This window comes from Mus caroli, chromosome 3 (genome assembly GCF_900094665.2).
Source record: "Mus caroli chromosome 3, CAROLI_EIJ_v1.1, whole genome shotgun sequence".
Lineage (NCBI taxonomy): Eukaryota > Metazoa > Chordata > Mammalia > Rodentia > Muridae > Mus > Mus caroli.
Genome location: NC_034572.1, coordinates 97,428,201 through 97,446,273, shown reverse-complemented (window position 1 = coordinate 97,446,273; position 18,073 = coordinate 97,428,201). Strand labels below are relative to the sequence as shown.

General features: G+C 40.0%; 1 protein-coding gene across 2 annotated transcripts in view; it reads right to left on the bottom strand.

The window, feature by feature from the left end:
• Positions 1-11,384: 11,384 nt before the first annotated feature.
• The window catches only part of Trim33 (tripartite motif containing 33), a 70,553-nt gene continuing 63,864 nt past the window's right edge, over positions 11,385-18,073 (bottom strand). The window contains exons 18-20 of one of the 2 annotated variants that reach the window (XM_021157624.1): positions 14,809-14,961; positions 13,342-13,392; positions 11,385-13,262 (exon numbers count right to left, since the gene is read on the bottom strand). In XM_021157624.1, coding sequence (XP_021013283.1) covers positions 13,050-13,262; positions 13,342-13,392; positions 14,809-14,961 — 417 coding nt within the window. In that variant the 3' untranslated portion in view covers positions 11,385-13,049. The remainder of the gene's footprint in view (positions 13,263-13,341; positions 13,393-14,808; positions 14,962-18,073) is intronic. The other variant, XM_021157625.2, reaches the window with a different exon arrangement.

Sequence of the window (18,073 nt, the reverse complement as noted above, 5' to 3'; positions counted from 1 at the left end):
ACTATTGGTTGTGACCTTGTTGGAGGAAGTGTGCCACTGTGGGGGTGGGCTCTGAGAGACCTTTCTCATAGCTGCTTGGAAGCCAGTCTTCTGTTTGCCTTTGGGATACGATTTAGAACTCTCAGCTCCTCTGGCACCATGACTGCCTGGATGCTGCCATGCTTCCTGCCATAATGATAATGGACTGAACCTCAAAACCCAATTAAATGTCCTTTATAAGACTTGCCTCGGTCATGGTGTCTGCTTACAGGAGTGGAACCATAACTAAGACAGTTGCCACAGGGAATGCTCAGAAAAGTTAATTCACATAAAGTTAGTAGAGATTCAGTCTGCCAAAAGGCAGGGTAGTACAGCAGCTGGAGGTACAGACTCAAAGCCAAGTTAATTGGGGCTGGCTTAACTCAAAGCCAAAGTTAATTGGATTCAAGTCTACTCAGACCAAGGCCTGGAGCAAACTAAGCCTTCAAATCCTATTTCTTCATCGGTAACATGGCGCTGACAACAGAAATCCCTTTATATTCATCTGGCAAGATGAAAAGGCTCACAGTATTTGCCTGCGGTGGCATTGCATCCTTGTGATGCCAGCCTTTGGGAGATGGAGGTATAAGGATTCCGACTTGGAGGTTTTCCTTAGTTCCAGGCCAGCTAGAGCTACATACTAAGATCTTGTTGAAAAGAAGGGAGGGAGGAAGCAGAAGAAGGAATGAAGGGTGGGTGTGGCTACGATCAAACAGTGCTTAGCACAACGCATCTAATAAATGTTGGCTGATGTCACCATCTAGAGGCTTATGAATTTGAAGGATAATGACAACACATCTGTCTGAATTATTTATTGCTCACTACATCCTCAGTTCATACAAGTTGGGGGGATGAGGCTTGTGTGCTGTAAAAACTGGGATTGCCCATGGGAAACTGTCTTAGTCAGACTGAAATTGAGACACTAGGTCAGAATGAGGCTGTTGTTAACACGTCCTGGGTAGGCAGGGAGGCTGCAAACTCAGCACCTTGTGGTCTCCTGCTTGCTGCTGTGCCAAGCCCCCATCACCACCGATGTGAACCTGCTGGGATGGGGTGGAGGCGAGCAGATTTGCTGAATGAAGATGGAAGGAGTCTGAAACCCTTGCCATGCATGCAGTAGGGAGAATGGATTTCTGTGTAGCATCCCAAAGCTAATCCCACACTAGCATCTGCACTTGTATCAAAGAACCCTCGGATGGAACCCAGGCGGACACAGACTTTCTCCAAGTAGGAATGGATCTGACTCATTAACTAGCAGACAGGTGCTGGTAGTAAATGTTTTGAGGATGAGATCATAACTTTCGAGCAGTTCCTGCTCTCTATGAAGCCAGCAGGTTTGTTCTGGTTCATTTGACTCTCTCAAAGGGCTTCTTCTGTTTTTACATCTGCCCCTGGACTTGGTATCTGAGAGTCTACCAAAGAATAAAGTCCTGCCTGTTTCCAAGCTGGGGATTTGTCCAGACACCAAGGGAGACCTATTTTGGCATAAGATCCTCTGGCCTTCCTCTCAGTAGAGAGACCATCTACCTGAACTGGGTTACTATGTGTGATGGAGAGGCAGGGCTGACATTGCTCTTGCCTTTTGCCTGTTGAAAATGGAACCTTGATCTCTTACAGGAGGACTTGCCACTGTCCTCTCAGACTGCATGTCCCCTGCAGAGCAGAGCAGAACCATCCCTCTGAGGGAGGGTCTGCCACTCAGAACAAATTCTGATCAAAATGAATCTTGTCCAATGAAGTTACTGACTTCTACTTTTTCATTTAAAATTTTGTATTTATATTGTGGGTGCCACCTTATGGGGCACTCAGAACACAACTTGTGGGAGCCGATTTTCTCCTTCCACATTGGTCTGTCCCTTGGAGAGAAGGAATTGGGCTCACATGTGTGAGAAGAAGGGGTGCAAAGTGAAGGCAACCCAGCTCCCAGGAAAGACTGAGGGGTGACGGGGCAGATTGGGGTGGGGGGCACAGCACAACCACCAACAAGGTGGTTGGGGAAGCAGATGGGGTGGCAGACTGAAGGCTGACAGGTGGCTCAGAGAGGCAGTCATCCTAAGAGGGAACAGGCACAAGGCTGTGCTCTCAAATCCCTGCTCCTTTTATCACAATCTTCCTTGAGAGAGAGTCTGAGCCTGGAAAACAACTGATAATACTATTTTAACTAAAGGTCAGTAACTTTAGGTGGACCTGGTGGCTCTGGCTCAGTGGGTAAGGTACTTTTTATGGCCAAGCCTAATGACCTGAATTTGATCTCTGGGACCAACATGTGGTAGGAGAAAATCAGCTCTCACAAGTTGTTCTGAGTCTCTCTCTCTCTCTCTCTCTCTCTCTCTCTCTCTCTCTCTCTCACACACACACACACACACACACACACACACACGCAAATAGACACATACAATTAATAAATGCAATTTTTAAACAACAAAAGGAATCACTAACTTGATTGGGTAAGATATGTGTTTGTTAGGATTGGAAAGCATTCTGCATGTGGTGGACCCTCAGTGGGACGGTAGTAAGAACTGTTCTGCCCTGCAGGGGATATTCAGTCTGGAAGGAGAGATGGCAAGTCCTCAGCTCCCAGCAGAGTATGCTATAGTAAAGTTTGGAAGTAGGCCTAGCCTAGGGCAAGCAAAGAGGAGGAGACACAAGGCCTGAGGGGAGTCGTCCTGTGGGAAAGATTGGGAATGAAGGCAACAGCAATCAAACAGAGAAGGGGAGGCCTTCCCATTGTTGTGATCAGTGTATATGAAGCCATGAAAGCCAGCTTCAACTGCGGTTTCAAATCTGAGAGACCCAGAGCTTGGACAGTCATAATGAGATTGTCTAAGCTCTGGTTTGCTTTAAGAAAAGATTTCTCCAAAACAGAATATGGAAAGAAAGAAACTCTATCATTGTGCCGGGAATGTCACTTCCGATCCATCTTCCCCAAGACCCACGAGCCTCCTAGCTGTCTCTGCTGGGCTCCTCATATCTAAACTTTTTGCACTTGCTCAGACAATGCCCTCAGCCATGCTTCCTTCCCCTTGCCTTGATGTCTTTGAGAGTGGATCCACATTCTCTTGTTTCTGTTGTTCTCCAGTCTTGCTGGAGGACAGAGCAGAAGCTGTGGGCCCTGGAGTTAAGAAGGTTACTGGGTCACTACCACAGACTGTCCCTTTGCAGAAACACCAGGTTGGCTGAGGCTGCAATGGGCTAGTGGAATCACAGGTACCATGGCCCTGTAGAGGCCAAGGCCTGACAGAGTCTTCACCCTTCACAGAATTTAGAATGTGTGAGGATAATGAACAGACCAAGGGCCTTTGCCAAGGAACCTGCCTGTCCTGGTGTGGACTAAGGCTCCTGATAGCCAGTCGGTCCAGGCCACTGCCTGCTTAGGCAGGTGCAGACTAGGGAATAACTTACGTCATCAGCACTGCCACTCAAACACAACCTGTCTTCTTCTTGCGACCTGTGGTCATCTCTCCTGTCCAGAAACTGTCAGCCCCTGGCATAAAGCAGCAGGGACATCACAGCCAGTCTGCCTAGTATGCGTGGTCTGCTCCATTAACAGAAACACAGCCTCACTTAATCTCACTTTCAGACGTTCATTCATCACAAAGTATAAAGAAATACAAATGGCTTTCATATCGTGCATCTTTTGCAACCTTAATACTTTCTTCATTTCCCTTTTTCTGATGGTTCTGAAAGATCATCTCTGCGTAATTTCCTCTTGTTACTGGCTTTGCAACCTCGTTCCTAAGTTGGATGGATTCTGTCCATTTCCTGACATAACATCCAGATTTGTGAAGACGGGGTTCCTGCTCTCACTGTGTTCCGCTTTATATCGGAAATTTTAGATTCACATTCAGTGAGAGCAGAAACCCTGTCTTCAAAAGCAAGTGTTCAGTCTGTCACAGCAAGGGGGAAGAGATGCGTCCGTCTTCAGCTCCTAGTTCGTTTACTGAATGCTTCGTCATAAGGCAGCTCTGGATTTTGACAAACATTATTCACTGAAATGTCATTCTTCTCTCGACATGATACGCTACGTTACATTTACTTTCCGATGATGAAAACACTTGGCACCTCAGCATAAACCCTCCTTGTTCTGTATTAATTCTCCCAGCTCACTTTTGGAGGATGCTGTCCTTCAGGTAGCAGCAGCACAAGACGGCTGGTCACACTGCATATGAGTCAAGAGTTAAGGAGCTAACTCAGCTCCATCTGTATTTAGTCTCTGTCAGACAATATTCATATTTAGTCTAGCTAAATGACAAACTGGCCCAGAGGCCTGTTTCCTTGGTAATGCTAAACCCTGCCAAGTTGGGGACATTAACCATCACAATTCTAGTACAGTAATTTTTTTTGGTTTTGTTTTGTTTTGTTTTGTTTTTTTTCGAGACAGGGTTTCTCTGTATAGCCCTGGCCGTCCTGGAACTCGCTTTGTAGACCAGGTTGGCCTCGAACTCAGAAATCCGCCTGCCTCTGCCTCCCAAATGCTGGGATTAAAGGCGTGTGCCACCACGCCCAGCTAATGTTTTTTTTAAGATTTATTTATTTTATGTACACAAGTACACTGTAGCTGTAATGATGGTTGTGAGCCATCATGTGGTTGCTGGGAATTTGAATTCAGAACCCTGGCTCACTCTGGTCAACCCCACTCACCCTGGCCTAAAGATTTACTTATTATTATATCTAAGTACACTGTAGCTGTCTTCAGACGTACAAGAAGAGGATGTCAGATCTCTTTTATGGATGGTTGTGAGCCACCATGTGGTTGCTGGGATTTGAACTCAGGACCTTAGGAAGAGCAGTCAGTGCTCTTAACCGCTGAGCCATCTCTTCAGCCCTAGTACAGCAGTCTTATGTTGCTGGATCTGTTATTATTTCCTTCAGAATACATTCTCAAGACATACTTGAGTAGTCTTTCTAAAGGGTAATTTAGAAAACAGGATAATGGTAGTTTCATATAATGAATAAGGGCATTCCTTTTGCCTACTGCCATCATAATCATTTTAAGCCTACAAATCAATAAACACAATACTTATAAAGGACAAAGTATTTATGGTGAATTGTTACTAACCCGTGTTTGATGAAATTCAGCAGTGAAGCTGAGCTGGGGGTGCAGCTAAGTAGTGGTAGAGTTGTTCCTCTAGTATGTGCAAAGACACTAGTTATATCCCAGCACACACACACACACACACACACACACACACACACACCCTGCCAGGTGTCACGGTGCATGCCTTTAATCCTGGTACTTTGGAAAGAGGCAGGAGGATCTCTATGAGTTCCTGCTAAGTCAAGGATACAAAATGAAACCCTGTGTCAGACAAAACAGCAGAGTAAAGCCAAACAGGCCTGCACACTGTCTATATATGTGTGCATATGCATGTTTGTATGTGTTTGTATAGGTGTGTGTGTGTGTGTGTGGTTTACACTTGTTGAGGTTTCTTTTATAGGGTAATGGAGTCTCTCCTGAAGCATGCCACAAAAATAGTAACCAAATGCTTCCTGAATGGGCTTGGGGCCTGTTCCTTAGAAGGGAATTCATACCTGGTTCTATGAAAGTGGCCAAAGGTCCAAGGCTGTAAAGATCGCAGGTCTGAGAGAAATTATTACTACTGCAGTTTTGCTAAATGGACATACTGTCAAACTGCCTTCTAAATATTTTTATCACTTTCCATCAGGTCGCCACTACACTACCCAACCTGGTGGCTAGGTCCACACCCATGCACATGCAGGCTGCACTAACTGGACTCAGCGGGTTACAGAATTAAAAATGAAGGAGGCAAGGAATGGGAGGGGGGGATCGGTTGAGTATGACCAAGATGTACACACAAGATTACTGAAGAATAAATATTCTCAAAAACACATATTTCTAAGACTACCAGGGAGCCGAGCTGAGTAACAAAGCTAAGCATGTACAACATTCACCACTTCCATCAAGACTCAGTGATGTGATCTGCTGCTTCTGCATCAAGTACGATGCCGGACACACAAGGCCACCGTGACCCAACTACTGCAATTAGCCAACAGATGGCATTTTACCTCCAGTAATTTTAATGTTTCACCAAAGGGAAAAGGCATTTTTTAAAGTATACAACTACTGTCACACCCTTAGAAAATTCAACATTACTTCCTATCAAGTAAGAAAGAGTCCATACAAAAACCTTCTGAAGTGCACCTCAAATATCTTTAGTGGCCAAGCTCCTGGAATTCAGGTATCAGTAGAAGTGGGATCCAGCACTCATGCAGACAGTCCCAGCTACACGGGAGGCAGAGGTGAGAGGATTACTTGCTCCTAGAGTTTTGAGTCTAGCTTATGAGTTCAAACCAGGGGCTGGAGAGATGGCTCAGCGGTTAAGAGCACTGATTGCTCTTCCAGAGGTCATGAGTTCAAATCCCAGCAACCACATGGTGGCTCACAACCATCTGTAATGAGATCTGATCCCCTCGACTGGTGTGCCTGAAGATAGCTACAGTGTATTTATATATAATAAATAAATAAAAATCTTAAAAAAAAAAAGTTCAAAACAGAAGAAACACAAAGTTCACACCCTGCACTTGACTGTTGTATCTACAATAGTCTCATTGCCCTTTTACATTGACTTTTGTTCTTTTTAAAGTTCAAAGGTCTTATAAATGTACCCACATTGCTGTTTTATTATCTCACAGTTAGACTCAGGCCAAATGCTACATCAACAGTATGGTAGAACTTTGAGGATATTTACACTTAATTTAAATGTTTTAAAACTAAATTATAAAATTCCTAAGTATTACTGTCTTTCCAGGACAATGGCATCTTTACAAATGAGAAAAAACATACACACACCTTGAACACTAATTACTTATCACTACCTGCGGCTATGTAATACAAAAGGGGGAAATTAAGAGACAAACATTTCCATTACTTTTCATCTTTGTATTCTCTTAAACCCCAAAACTTTATTAAGGTAGTTAGGTTTAAATCTATAGATCAACAAAATTAATAAAAAAGTTATCAATTTGTAAGAGCTGAGACAGATTTAAAATGTCTAGTGTGAAAAGTCTTTTTTCATCACTAAAAAGGAAATATTTTTTCTTTTTCAAAATAATGTTTTTGAGACAGGGTCCTACTACGTGGCCCAGGTGGGTCTCACACTAAAATAGCTCTCCAGCCTCCACCTCTCAGATATTGGAATTAGTATAAAAAAGTAATTTTTTAGTTGGGCATGGTGGTGTATACCTTTAATCCTAACACTTGAGAGGTGGTGGCTTCTCTGAATTCAAGGCTAGCTTGCCCTATAAAGAGAGTTCCACAGCCAAGGCTACACAGAGAAACCCTGTCTTTAAAAAAAAAAAAAAAAAAAGAAAAGAAACAAAGATTTATTTATTTTCTAATAGTACACTGTTGCTGTCTTCAGACACACCAGAAGAGGGCATCAGATTCCATGACAGACGGTTGTGAGCCACTATGTGGTTGCTGGGAATTGGAACTCAGGACCTCTGGAAGAGCAGTCACTGTGCTCTCTCAAACCCGAGAAACCATGTCTTAAAAAACAAAGAGTAATAAACTTTTTAGGAGTCCCTACTGTGTCATCCCTGCGAGTTCCACCAGCCTAGACCTGCTGACTCTTCTTGCTTCACCAATGAGATAAAAGACTATGAAAAGCCCACAAGAGCAAATGGCAAAATTGGGCTCAAATCAACTCTGTGTAGTGAATGCCCAAAAAAAACGTTCCCATCTACTATGTAGAGCCCATCTAGAGGGTAACAATAATAATCTCCAGTCCCCTGTTTTGGTCACCCATGTACTTAAGTTCTGTGCAACCTGAAGACCGACCAAAGTAGCAACTTCCAGGATTTCACCCACCTTGCTCACTTTGTTGGCAAAGTTAATGACATTTGATCTTCACCTCAGACAGAGTTGTCTATGGATTCCTTATTGCTAAACCCAACTCATCCTTATCACTTGTCTAAACATCATCACCAACATCTCTCCCTTCTTGAAAAACACTGATCACTGGTGATTCACTTGTGCCAATCCTGATCACAATACTATTAACAGTCTGAAAACACTGAACGCAGGGCTTGTACTTTATCATATTAACTGTCTGGCAAAATGTAAACTTTAATGAATTGCAATTAGGTCTCAAAAAGAAAGGAAATTCATTTGAAAACTTTTGCCAATTTTCTAGATTTAATAGAAATAGCCAAAACAATGTGGGTTTTAAACAAGGCTTCAAACTAATCTAGTACAACTTCTACAACACATTCCAGAGCATTGTAACAAGAATTATTTACAGGCAGCTAATGTATTAAATAACCATAAAAAGAAAAAATTTGCTTTTATTACACTCAGCAAAAAACACAGGAACAGAACAATTAGAAATTGTAACCTTGTTTAAAAATTAAGTATGATCATTTAGAGAATACAATAGCACAGAAACAGCACTTGTTAAGAACCATTCTGAAGGGTAGTTTAACTATGTGCAAAAATAGTAGTAATGAGGGGAGACCAGTTGAAATCCTGGAAGCAAGGAACTCGTAAGGCTGTGAGTTTAATCCTTTGTGTGTAGATATGTCCACGTAGAAAATCAACAGGCTTTCCAATTGCGCATACCTCGCATTACAGGAGCGCATCTATCACTCACTGCGTTAAAGCATAGTAAATGCCTACATTTTTCAGAGCAGGAGCAGGCATTCTCAACAATGAAATTTAGCCACAAATGGAGCATTGTGACATTTAAAAATCATTTTGGTGCCTTCGTAGAAATCTGTGAATGTAACAAGTATCATTTTCAGTTTTAAATAACACTTGCTAGAAAAGGGATAACCTTGATTTTATACATTCTGTAGTTTGACAAATATGCCCAGTTTATTTTTTAAAGATAATTGTTTCTAGATACAATAAAAATATATGAAGGATAATGTAAGGAAACATAAGTCACTAAGACCAGAGAGATGCACTTCTGACCAAGGAAAACATGCATTTAGCCAAGTAAAGAAGCCGTTGTATCCAAGAGGAAATGCTGAAATTGGAAATGTCTATGTAAACTGTGGCATATAAATTTTTTCCTTAAAAAAGTACCTTCAGTTTTTTTTTTTTTACTCAAACAGCTACTTTTAAAAAAATATGCAACTTTCCCCAATTTTTTAAAATAAAATGCCACAATATAGTGTCATTACTTCCTGCATACATTTAAATTTCTTAATTTTTTTAAAAGATAGATTGGGTGATATGCATACAAACTTTCCTATAAAATCACCATCCGGGAGGATTATGACATGCTATTTATTAGGCAACAGACTCGAAGCAGCGTTATTGCTTTATCAAGGAAGTATTAACTGAGAGAAACAAGTTAACATCTAGGTTAGGTTTATGATCCAACTTCAATACACTTTAAAAATCTTAAACACCTTCAGCAGATAATTAGTAAGGAGGCAAAAATGGTGTATCCACTTGCATGTTTTGAGGGCACATGTGTGGTGCATATACTCACAAGTTGTGTGATGGCATGAATAACAGGGTGCGTGTGCGGAGGTCTCTAGATTTGTATGCTGTGTGAGGGCACACGTGCTAGGGTGCAGGTCAGAGAACAACTTCGAGGATTCAGCACTGAGTAGGCCAGGCTCGCTGGCCAATGGGCTTCCGGAGACTACCTCTGCCTACCTTCCAGTGGGAGCACTGGGCTTACAGGTACACACTACTGCACCCACCTGTATGTAGGTGCTGGGGATTCCAAGTTAGATCCTCATGCTTGTGGAACACGTGCGTTTTACCCATGTCATCTCCCCAGCTCAAAGAAGCCGTTTCAACTCAGGGAGGGTAGTCTTTTTGTTTTCTTAATTTTTTTAATTAACGAAACTATTTACTGATCCAATCCGATGCTGGCCACTTTACGTGCTGTATGTGAATGAGGCTGGGTACCAGATGTAAAGGCTAAGGGAGAGGGGACTACAGCATCTATTCCCCATCCACATTTTAGAAAAAACAAGTGGTAAGCCACAACTTAAGGGCATACTCGGAAGACCTGAATCTGTTAGCTTACTAGCATTAAATCACTAATTACATGGCAGGATACCTGCTGAGGTAATCTCAATAAAACTATAATTTGCACACTTTAAAGCATCATGTCTTTGGATTAACTAAAAAAAAAAAAAATCTCAAACCTGTTAAAAGAATGAGAATGGACATTTAATGACCTCAAGTCCTTCATAAGAAACAGAAGTTGGAAAATCAACCCTTTGATTCCAAAGGGAATGGAACGCTTTATCATTACTCTGTGGTAAGAGTTTGATGTTTGCATATAGAACAAGGTCCATGATCTAAACTGACCCTAACACTGTGCCCAATACAGCAGTTTGTTCACTCAGTCAAGCAGGAGAGTCAAGTGCCGAGATACGTAAATGATACGTAAATGAAGGCTGGCAGAGCGGGTTGAGGAACATTTATTCTTAGTTTTCTGATTGGAAAAATGACCCTAAGTTCATCAAGAACTTTGAAGGATTTTAAGGGATCATCAGTAGGTGGACTTTTTCCCAAATCTAAGGTACAGATTCTAACAAAGATTATTAACATGGGAATATCATACCCACACCTGGGAGTCAACAGATATTCTGTGTGTGAATTTAAAAAATATAAACAGGGAAATGAGATAATTTGAATAAGAATTACGTTTTCTATTTTTTAGTCATACTTATTTTAAAGCTGAACAACCTAGGAAACACAATGATCAGTGTGCAAAAAGGGGTTTATAAATGTTAAAGTGACTATCTTGTTGATAGCAATTTATTCCTCAGCAGTAGGGTACCTTTGCTAACAAAAACAGAGCTTACCAAACACTTGTCATAGAGAAGCTTCTAACTTGATAGTGTTAAAGGGAAACCGAAACAACAGGCAACATGAGAATGCCTTTATGGAACACACTCTCTCTCTCAGGGTTTCAAATATTGAGAGACATTTGCTTAACAATCTGTGTTTGCTCCACTTAACAGAGATTGTTTGTAATTTACTGCTAACAAGTTTGTAAAGGATTCACATGAGAAGCAAATAAAAAACCCCGGAACCCAGAAGTGTCAGGAAATGACGTCAAACCCCTGCGCCCCCACTTGCCAAAAATGTACCCTTAGATATTCACTTACTTACAAAGTCAAAATCATGGAAATCAAAGAAAAGAAGAAATAGGTATAAATAAAACATTTTAAAAATAAATTTTCTTCCCCTCCTAAAAAACAAACTTCCATAAAATGATAAATGGTTTGAAGCTTAATTTATAAGGGAAGCTAAATGGAAGCCAGGAGATGAGGTAATAATACGATCAAGCTCTTTTAAGTGCAGTATGAAAAGGCCTAAATAATTCTCCTCTTTACCCACGTCCCTTAAGAAAAAACAACCCAAAGGAATCTGTGTAATAATTTCCTTAGAGCACTTTATTTGATTCAATGCACACTAAAAATATTCACTTCTTCGACAATTACGTCACATAGTTTTCTGAGGAGATCTACAGTTTGAACTCCTTACTTTGAATTTTTTGAGAGGCAAATGATTTGCCACACATCTGCTGACACCTGAAATGTTTCTGATGTTGAATTCTACTTTGGTCACTTTATATTCTATTGTGTCCATACAGAAGTAGGACTACACCTCTTAATCCAGCGGAGAGGCGAACACAGTCTAGAGCACACTTGATCTGAGCGTCACAACGCAGAGGAGGAAGATAAACCCGCGCGAGCGCATCTGTCTGCTGCAGGTCTGCTCCTGCCGTCAGGTAGTACTAAGGTTGGGTTTGTTCCAATTACCATTCAAGTGGGGATTGGCTCGTTTTCAGGATTTACTTAAAGGTCTCTTCTAAGTCATTTAAAGCCCCCAGTCCATGCATGTGTCCCACTTGGTGGACAGATGAGTAATCTAACCCCACCGGGTTTATTTCAGTATTTTGATATTTCAATAATAAGCTGCTTCTGAAGATTTTTTGAGACGTCTGTTCTCTATTAAAATAAGATAGAACCTCAAAATATGAATGTGAACATTAGAAATAGACAGCATATATTACAAATCCATTCTTGGTAGGAACATTAGTAAGAATACACATTAGCTTAAAAAACAGGCTCAGCAAATGTTGCTGATCTGCCAGAAGTCTGAGCTCACTATTTACAAATAAGACAAAGTGAAATACAGAAAATTGTACACATTTGGTAGCTGACAGATTTTTGTTTACCAATAGTGGTCTACTGGAAACTGGTATGAAGAAGACTAGGTTAAAGTTGTCACCTTCTCAATCTAATTTACCTACACAGAAAATTCTGAACTAAATGTTCTGCCTTTCAGGGGAATGACTAACTGCCGTGATCAGATGATCTGACCAGTAAGTGTAATTGTTTGGAGGGTTTTCTGGAAATGACTTCCATAAATCTGTATGATCCACTACTAAAAGTTATCATCATTTTAGTACACCATTTTAGTTGACTAAACGATCAATGGTTATGTTCCTAGACCCTACATCTAAGAATAAAATAAAACTACTGCTGAGTTCTTTAAACCAACTTAAAACCTAAGGCCAAATAGATCAAAATGAGAGAAAATGCAGTGGCATGATTCAATGCATCTTTAGTGACATTCAAGTGGAATCTCATGTACTCATTTTTAACCAGAAAACAACCCATTTGTATCTGTGGAGGGGAAGGCTTTTAAGTTGTCTTGAGTATCTGTGTGCTCCAGCAGAGACACATCTCGCAACATGAGCTTAGCAGGCTTGCCCAACTCAGTATCCTGCAATTATCAGACATGATCATCTACATTTCAAACAGCCAGAGAACCATCTTCATTTGTAGCAAATCCCCAAACTTTTTCACTTCTAATTTTGTTCTTAAAGTTGCAAACAGAGTTCTCTCCCCTTTTCTTGACAAGAATGTTTTCTGTTTCCATTATTTCAATCTAATACTGTATGAAAGCTACCAGCTTCTGTAAGGAGGTAAAACCACTGTACACAGGATAGTCCAGTAACACTTAAATAAAAGGGTGTTTTGTTTTGTTTCCTTCTTCTTAACAACTGATTTAAGTCCGCGTCATTTTACTTTATATGTACTGGTCTCTCGTCTGACTTTAGGCGTTTTCTACGAGGCTGTATAAAATCTTCGTCCGAGTCTTCTGTTACTTCACCATCATCCTCGTCCTGCTCAAACTCTGGCAAAGGAGCGAAGGTCCTGTCTGAGTAGATCTCTGAGAGTTTATCTTCAAAGTACAATGCAACTGCTTTCCCTGCCTTAGCTACTTCTGATTCAGCCTGCAAGCAAAAGATAGGAATATTCACCTATTGATAATGCATATTCCTTCACCAAGTTTGCATGGTCTGAAAAGCTTACCTTCAAATTAATCTCTTGTGTGTCTGCATAAACTTGAACAACTTTCATCATCTAAAAAGGATACCAGAGTCAAAAAAAAAAAAGGGAAATTATAAACCTTTCTAAAGTTAAGAAACTGTATAGGATTGGTGACGAAAGTCAGCCATACTAGGGAGAACAAATTGCTAAAACCAGATTAAGTGCTATCTAAAATTCTACTGAACATGGAACAACTTTCTTTACAAAACTGTTAATAAAGTTACTTTGAAACCTTAGTAACAGTCTCATTCTAAACTACTGAGGTCAATCTTAGTAGAAACTTGTCTGAAGGCATCAATCTACTCAAGAGAAAATTAGAATGCTATTTTTAAAATGGTGAAACCTTCCACAAGATAATCAGAATTCTATCTTTATGGCAATACATTAATTACAAACTAACTTTTTTTGTTTTGCTTGGCTTGTTTTTTGAGACAAGGTCTTCCTATATAGATCTTGCTATCCTAGATCTATTCACTATATAGACCAGGCTAGCCTGGACTTCACAAAGACTTGCCAGTCTCTGCCTCCCAAGTGCTATTATTAAAGGCGTGCACCACTATGCCTGGCCCACAAGTGAACTCTTGACAGGCAGAACGTATCTTTCTATCATTGATAGTATACAATAGCATATCCATTTGAAAATAATCTAAATTTTTAAACAGACAAAAATTCTAACTTGTAATTTGAAGTAAGATTTTACAGATATATTCTGTGGCATACTGATATCAAGGTGACTACACTTTACACCTCATGAAGAGTTTGGTTTGTATATTACAGGGACACCTTGATGCCACTAGAGACTGCTATGAGTAGACCTGGATTCTCATCTAGTACCATTTTCTTCTCCTATAATGAAGACAATCTTCTATAACAATATAAACTTTGACGTTACTGAAAAGATAACAAAAAGAAATTTCCCTTATAGAGAGTATCTGTCACATTCTTTTCAGTTATAGGTAAGGCGTCTTTAGCTTCAGAGAGTTCACAAAAACTCACTGTAGAAACCAAACCCTCACCATTACATATTGAGGCCTGCAGTTTAGTCTTAACACTCTTTTTGTGTATGGCCAGTGATAGAACTAAACAAATATAGGCACTGTTAAATTTCCTGTAGGTGACCCAAATGTGGGAATACATAATCATATCCCACCAAGTAGGTTCCTCAACTTCAGACTATTTTCCTATTGAACCACAACTCCCTCTGGAAAGGATATTCAGTAATACTCTTAGTGTCTTGTATTTAGGAATATACTCCAAACTATACATAATAATCTTTCTTCTCTTAGAGCTGAGGGGGAAAAAAAGCAAATTTCGCTTTTATAGAATAAAGAAAGGGGGAAGGGGAAGAGACAAGCAAATTAGGTGATTCTTTCAACAGGGGGTAAAAAAAAACCAAACAAGCAGAAGAAAACTAATAGTCAATACTCTATAGGTTGGAAGCTAACATACTTCATTAAACCTTTCACAGTTCTTGAAGATCAAACGGACATCAGCCACAAAGTCATCCGGGATTTGGTAATGCTGGGAATGTTTCTTCTGAAGCTTCTTCTTCACCGTTGATAAATCCATCGGTTTCTTTATAATCTTATAGTAGTTCGGTATCTAAAAAATAAATCATGGCAGGTCAGAATTCTCCAAAATATCAAACTTTATTTTTGGTTTTGTTTTGGTTTTGGTTTTTCGAGACAGGGTTTCTGTGTGTAGCCCTAGCTGTCCTGGAACTCACTCTGTAGACCAGGCTGGCCTCGAACTCAGAAATCTGCCTGCCTCTGCCTCCCGAGTGAGTGCTGGGAATAAAGGTGTGCACCACCACCGCCCGGCACAGCAATATCAAACTATTTAATGTGAAAATATACAGCATATTGATTACATTTGATGCATAGCAAATATACTTTCAAGTTTTCTGTCTGAATCTATCTTGACTATCAGATCTTACTTACTGCAGGATACATGCTGGTTCGAATGGTTACTCTAAGTTCCCAAGATCCTATCTTTAATAAGAATAAATGGGAAAAAAGCAACCAGCAGGAGAAGTTGCCTCCCAAAAGATCTACGGCCATATCTGGTTCATTTGGTATTTGATGAATCCTAGGAGAGCTCTTAAAAAAAAAAAAAAAAAAAAAAGTAAAGAATAAAAACTATTTGAAAGTCTATGAATGTTATGGGTAGAGTACAGCGTGGTGTCAAGGCTTCACAAGAATCTCAGAACACTGAAAGGAAAAGTTACATTTAACATTCTGACTCCACCTTTGGCCAAAAGTTTTCTATCTGTGGGACATAAGTGCACACAGCAATGGTATTTTAAGACAGTCTGTGGGCTGGAGAGATGGTTCAGCAGTTAGGAGCACTGACTGCTCTTACCAGAGGTCCTGAGTTCAATTCCCAGCAACCACATGGATACCCTCTTCTGGTGTGTCTGAAGACAGCTGCAGTGTACTCATGTAAATTTAAAAAAAAAAAAAAGATAGCTCAGGCTGGCCTCAATTTCCTCAAGATCCTCTTGCCTCAGCCTGGGACTACTAACATGCACTACCAAGCTGGAGAAGCTATCTGAATATTTCATGAAAAGAAAACACTAGGAAACTATTTTCTACTGTGAAATAAATCCATGAATTTAAAAGATGAAAAAGGGTTTTGAGAATCAAATGGCAGTTTTTATCTGTCAAAACCTTTGTACTTTTCTCAGCCTACTTAGCAAACAATCAAGTACCCTATAATATTTTGTTAAAATTAAACAGCTAACAAATAAAGTGCATATAGCACACTCTATTCTAATTAGGCAATAAGGCTCCCTAGCCCTTCTTTCACTGTAGTACTTTAGAACTTCCTAGGTGTCTTTTCTCTATCTTCACTATTTGTCTTCAGAGGGCTTAGAAATGGCAAAGCCATTTTGAAAACGTCAACAATACACCTTTACTCAACATTTACAGAGCATCCTGGGAACAGAGCAGACACAGAATCTTATAAGTTAATTTAGTATTTTTACTATACAATTAGGAATGAAAGGTGGAAAAGTCCATTGTTTTCTAATTTATAAAGTTAACTGACTTGCATGTGGCTAGTCACACTGTAATCCTAGCTCTCTAACGTTACAGGCAGGACCTGTAGATAAAGGAAAGTAGGAGAGAAAAAGGGAAGAACCAAAAGAACAAGCTTTCTCCCCATTTCAGTGTTCTTCCCACTAAAATTATATCCCTTATGTCAATTGTAAAAGGAGATTGTAGAAATAAAACATAGAGCCGGGTGTGGTGGCGCACGCCTTTAATCCCAGCACTTGGGAGGCAGAGGCAGGAGGACTTCTGAGTTCAAGGCCAGCCTGGTCTACAAAGTGAGTTCCAGGACAGCCAGGGCTACACAGAGAAACCCTGTCTCGAAAAACCAAAACAAACACACAAAAAAGAAATAAAACGTAGATCCTATCAGAGCAATATGCACACACAATTAAAGAGGGGATACATGTCTTGCATAAACTCAAGGTGGCCTCAAATTATCTTCCTAACCTAGATACCTGAGTCCTAGCAACAGCATACCTTGCTTACAAAGTGTAATTTTAACAGATGGAGCTCATATCCACTTAGCTTTAATAAGGTTTCCGGCTGTGACATGAGCATGTAATTCAGTAGTGAAACACTTAGTTACAAAACTCAGATTCAAGTTCCCAGACTAATATACATACAAATTAATTAAATGACGACACTTAACAATGTAAAAAACTATGTGCAAACTTTACAGTAATTATTTTATATAAGGCGCCTTCTTAGTAAGTCATCTTGAGGGACTAATTGAAGGTAAACCCCAACGGGCTAGAAAATAAACCTGTTGCTTTTGCATTGGAAAAAATTATTTTATATAATCTTCTAAATAGTTCAATGAGGTTAAGAATAGTAATCCTGGCACTCAGAAGGCAGAGATAGGTGGATCTGAATTTGAACCAGTCTATCACCAGGACAGTCATAGTGAAACCCTTCCTCCAAAAAAAAACCAAACCAAACCAAACCAAACCAAACCTACAAACTGTAAACATTTATCAAATTGTCAAACTGCACTCCATAAATTTATAAAAAAGAAAAGGAGGTCACGAGCTCGGGTCCCAGCATCCACGTGACAGCTCACAACTGCCTGTAACTCGTATTCTAGGGTATCTGACACCATCTTCTGACTTCCATGGATACCAGGCATGCCCACAGTAAACATATATACATGCAAGTAAACATTCATAACATTCATTTTTTTTTAATAGTAAAACAGCATTTTTAGAGGCAGGAGAGATGTCTGAGGAGTTAAAAGCACTGGCTCCTCTTTCCAGAGGAGCTGAGATCCATTGCCAGCAACCAGAGCAGCTTACAACTGCTAGTAACTACAGTCCTAAGAGAGACAATGTTCTCTCCCAGACTCCCTGAGCACCAGGCACGCACATGGTACACAAATATACATGCGGGCAAAATAAGCATACACCCAAGAATAAATTTAACAAAATAATAATAATTACTTAAAAAGATGTTTACAGAGCATTAAATACCAGCACTGGGGAGGCAGAGAAAGGCAGATCTCTTTGATTTCTAGGATAGTTAAGAGTACATAAAATCTCTATCTCAAAAGAAAAAAACAACAAAGAGCAAACAAACAACAAAACAAATTAGAGATTTGTTTAGAGATTTGACTAAAGAGTCTGGAATGAGAGGTAAGATTTAAAAAAAAAAAAAAAAAAAAAAAA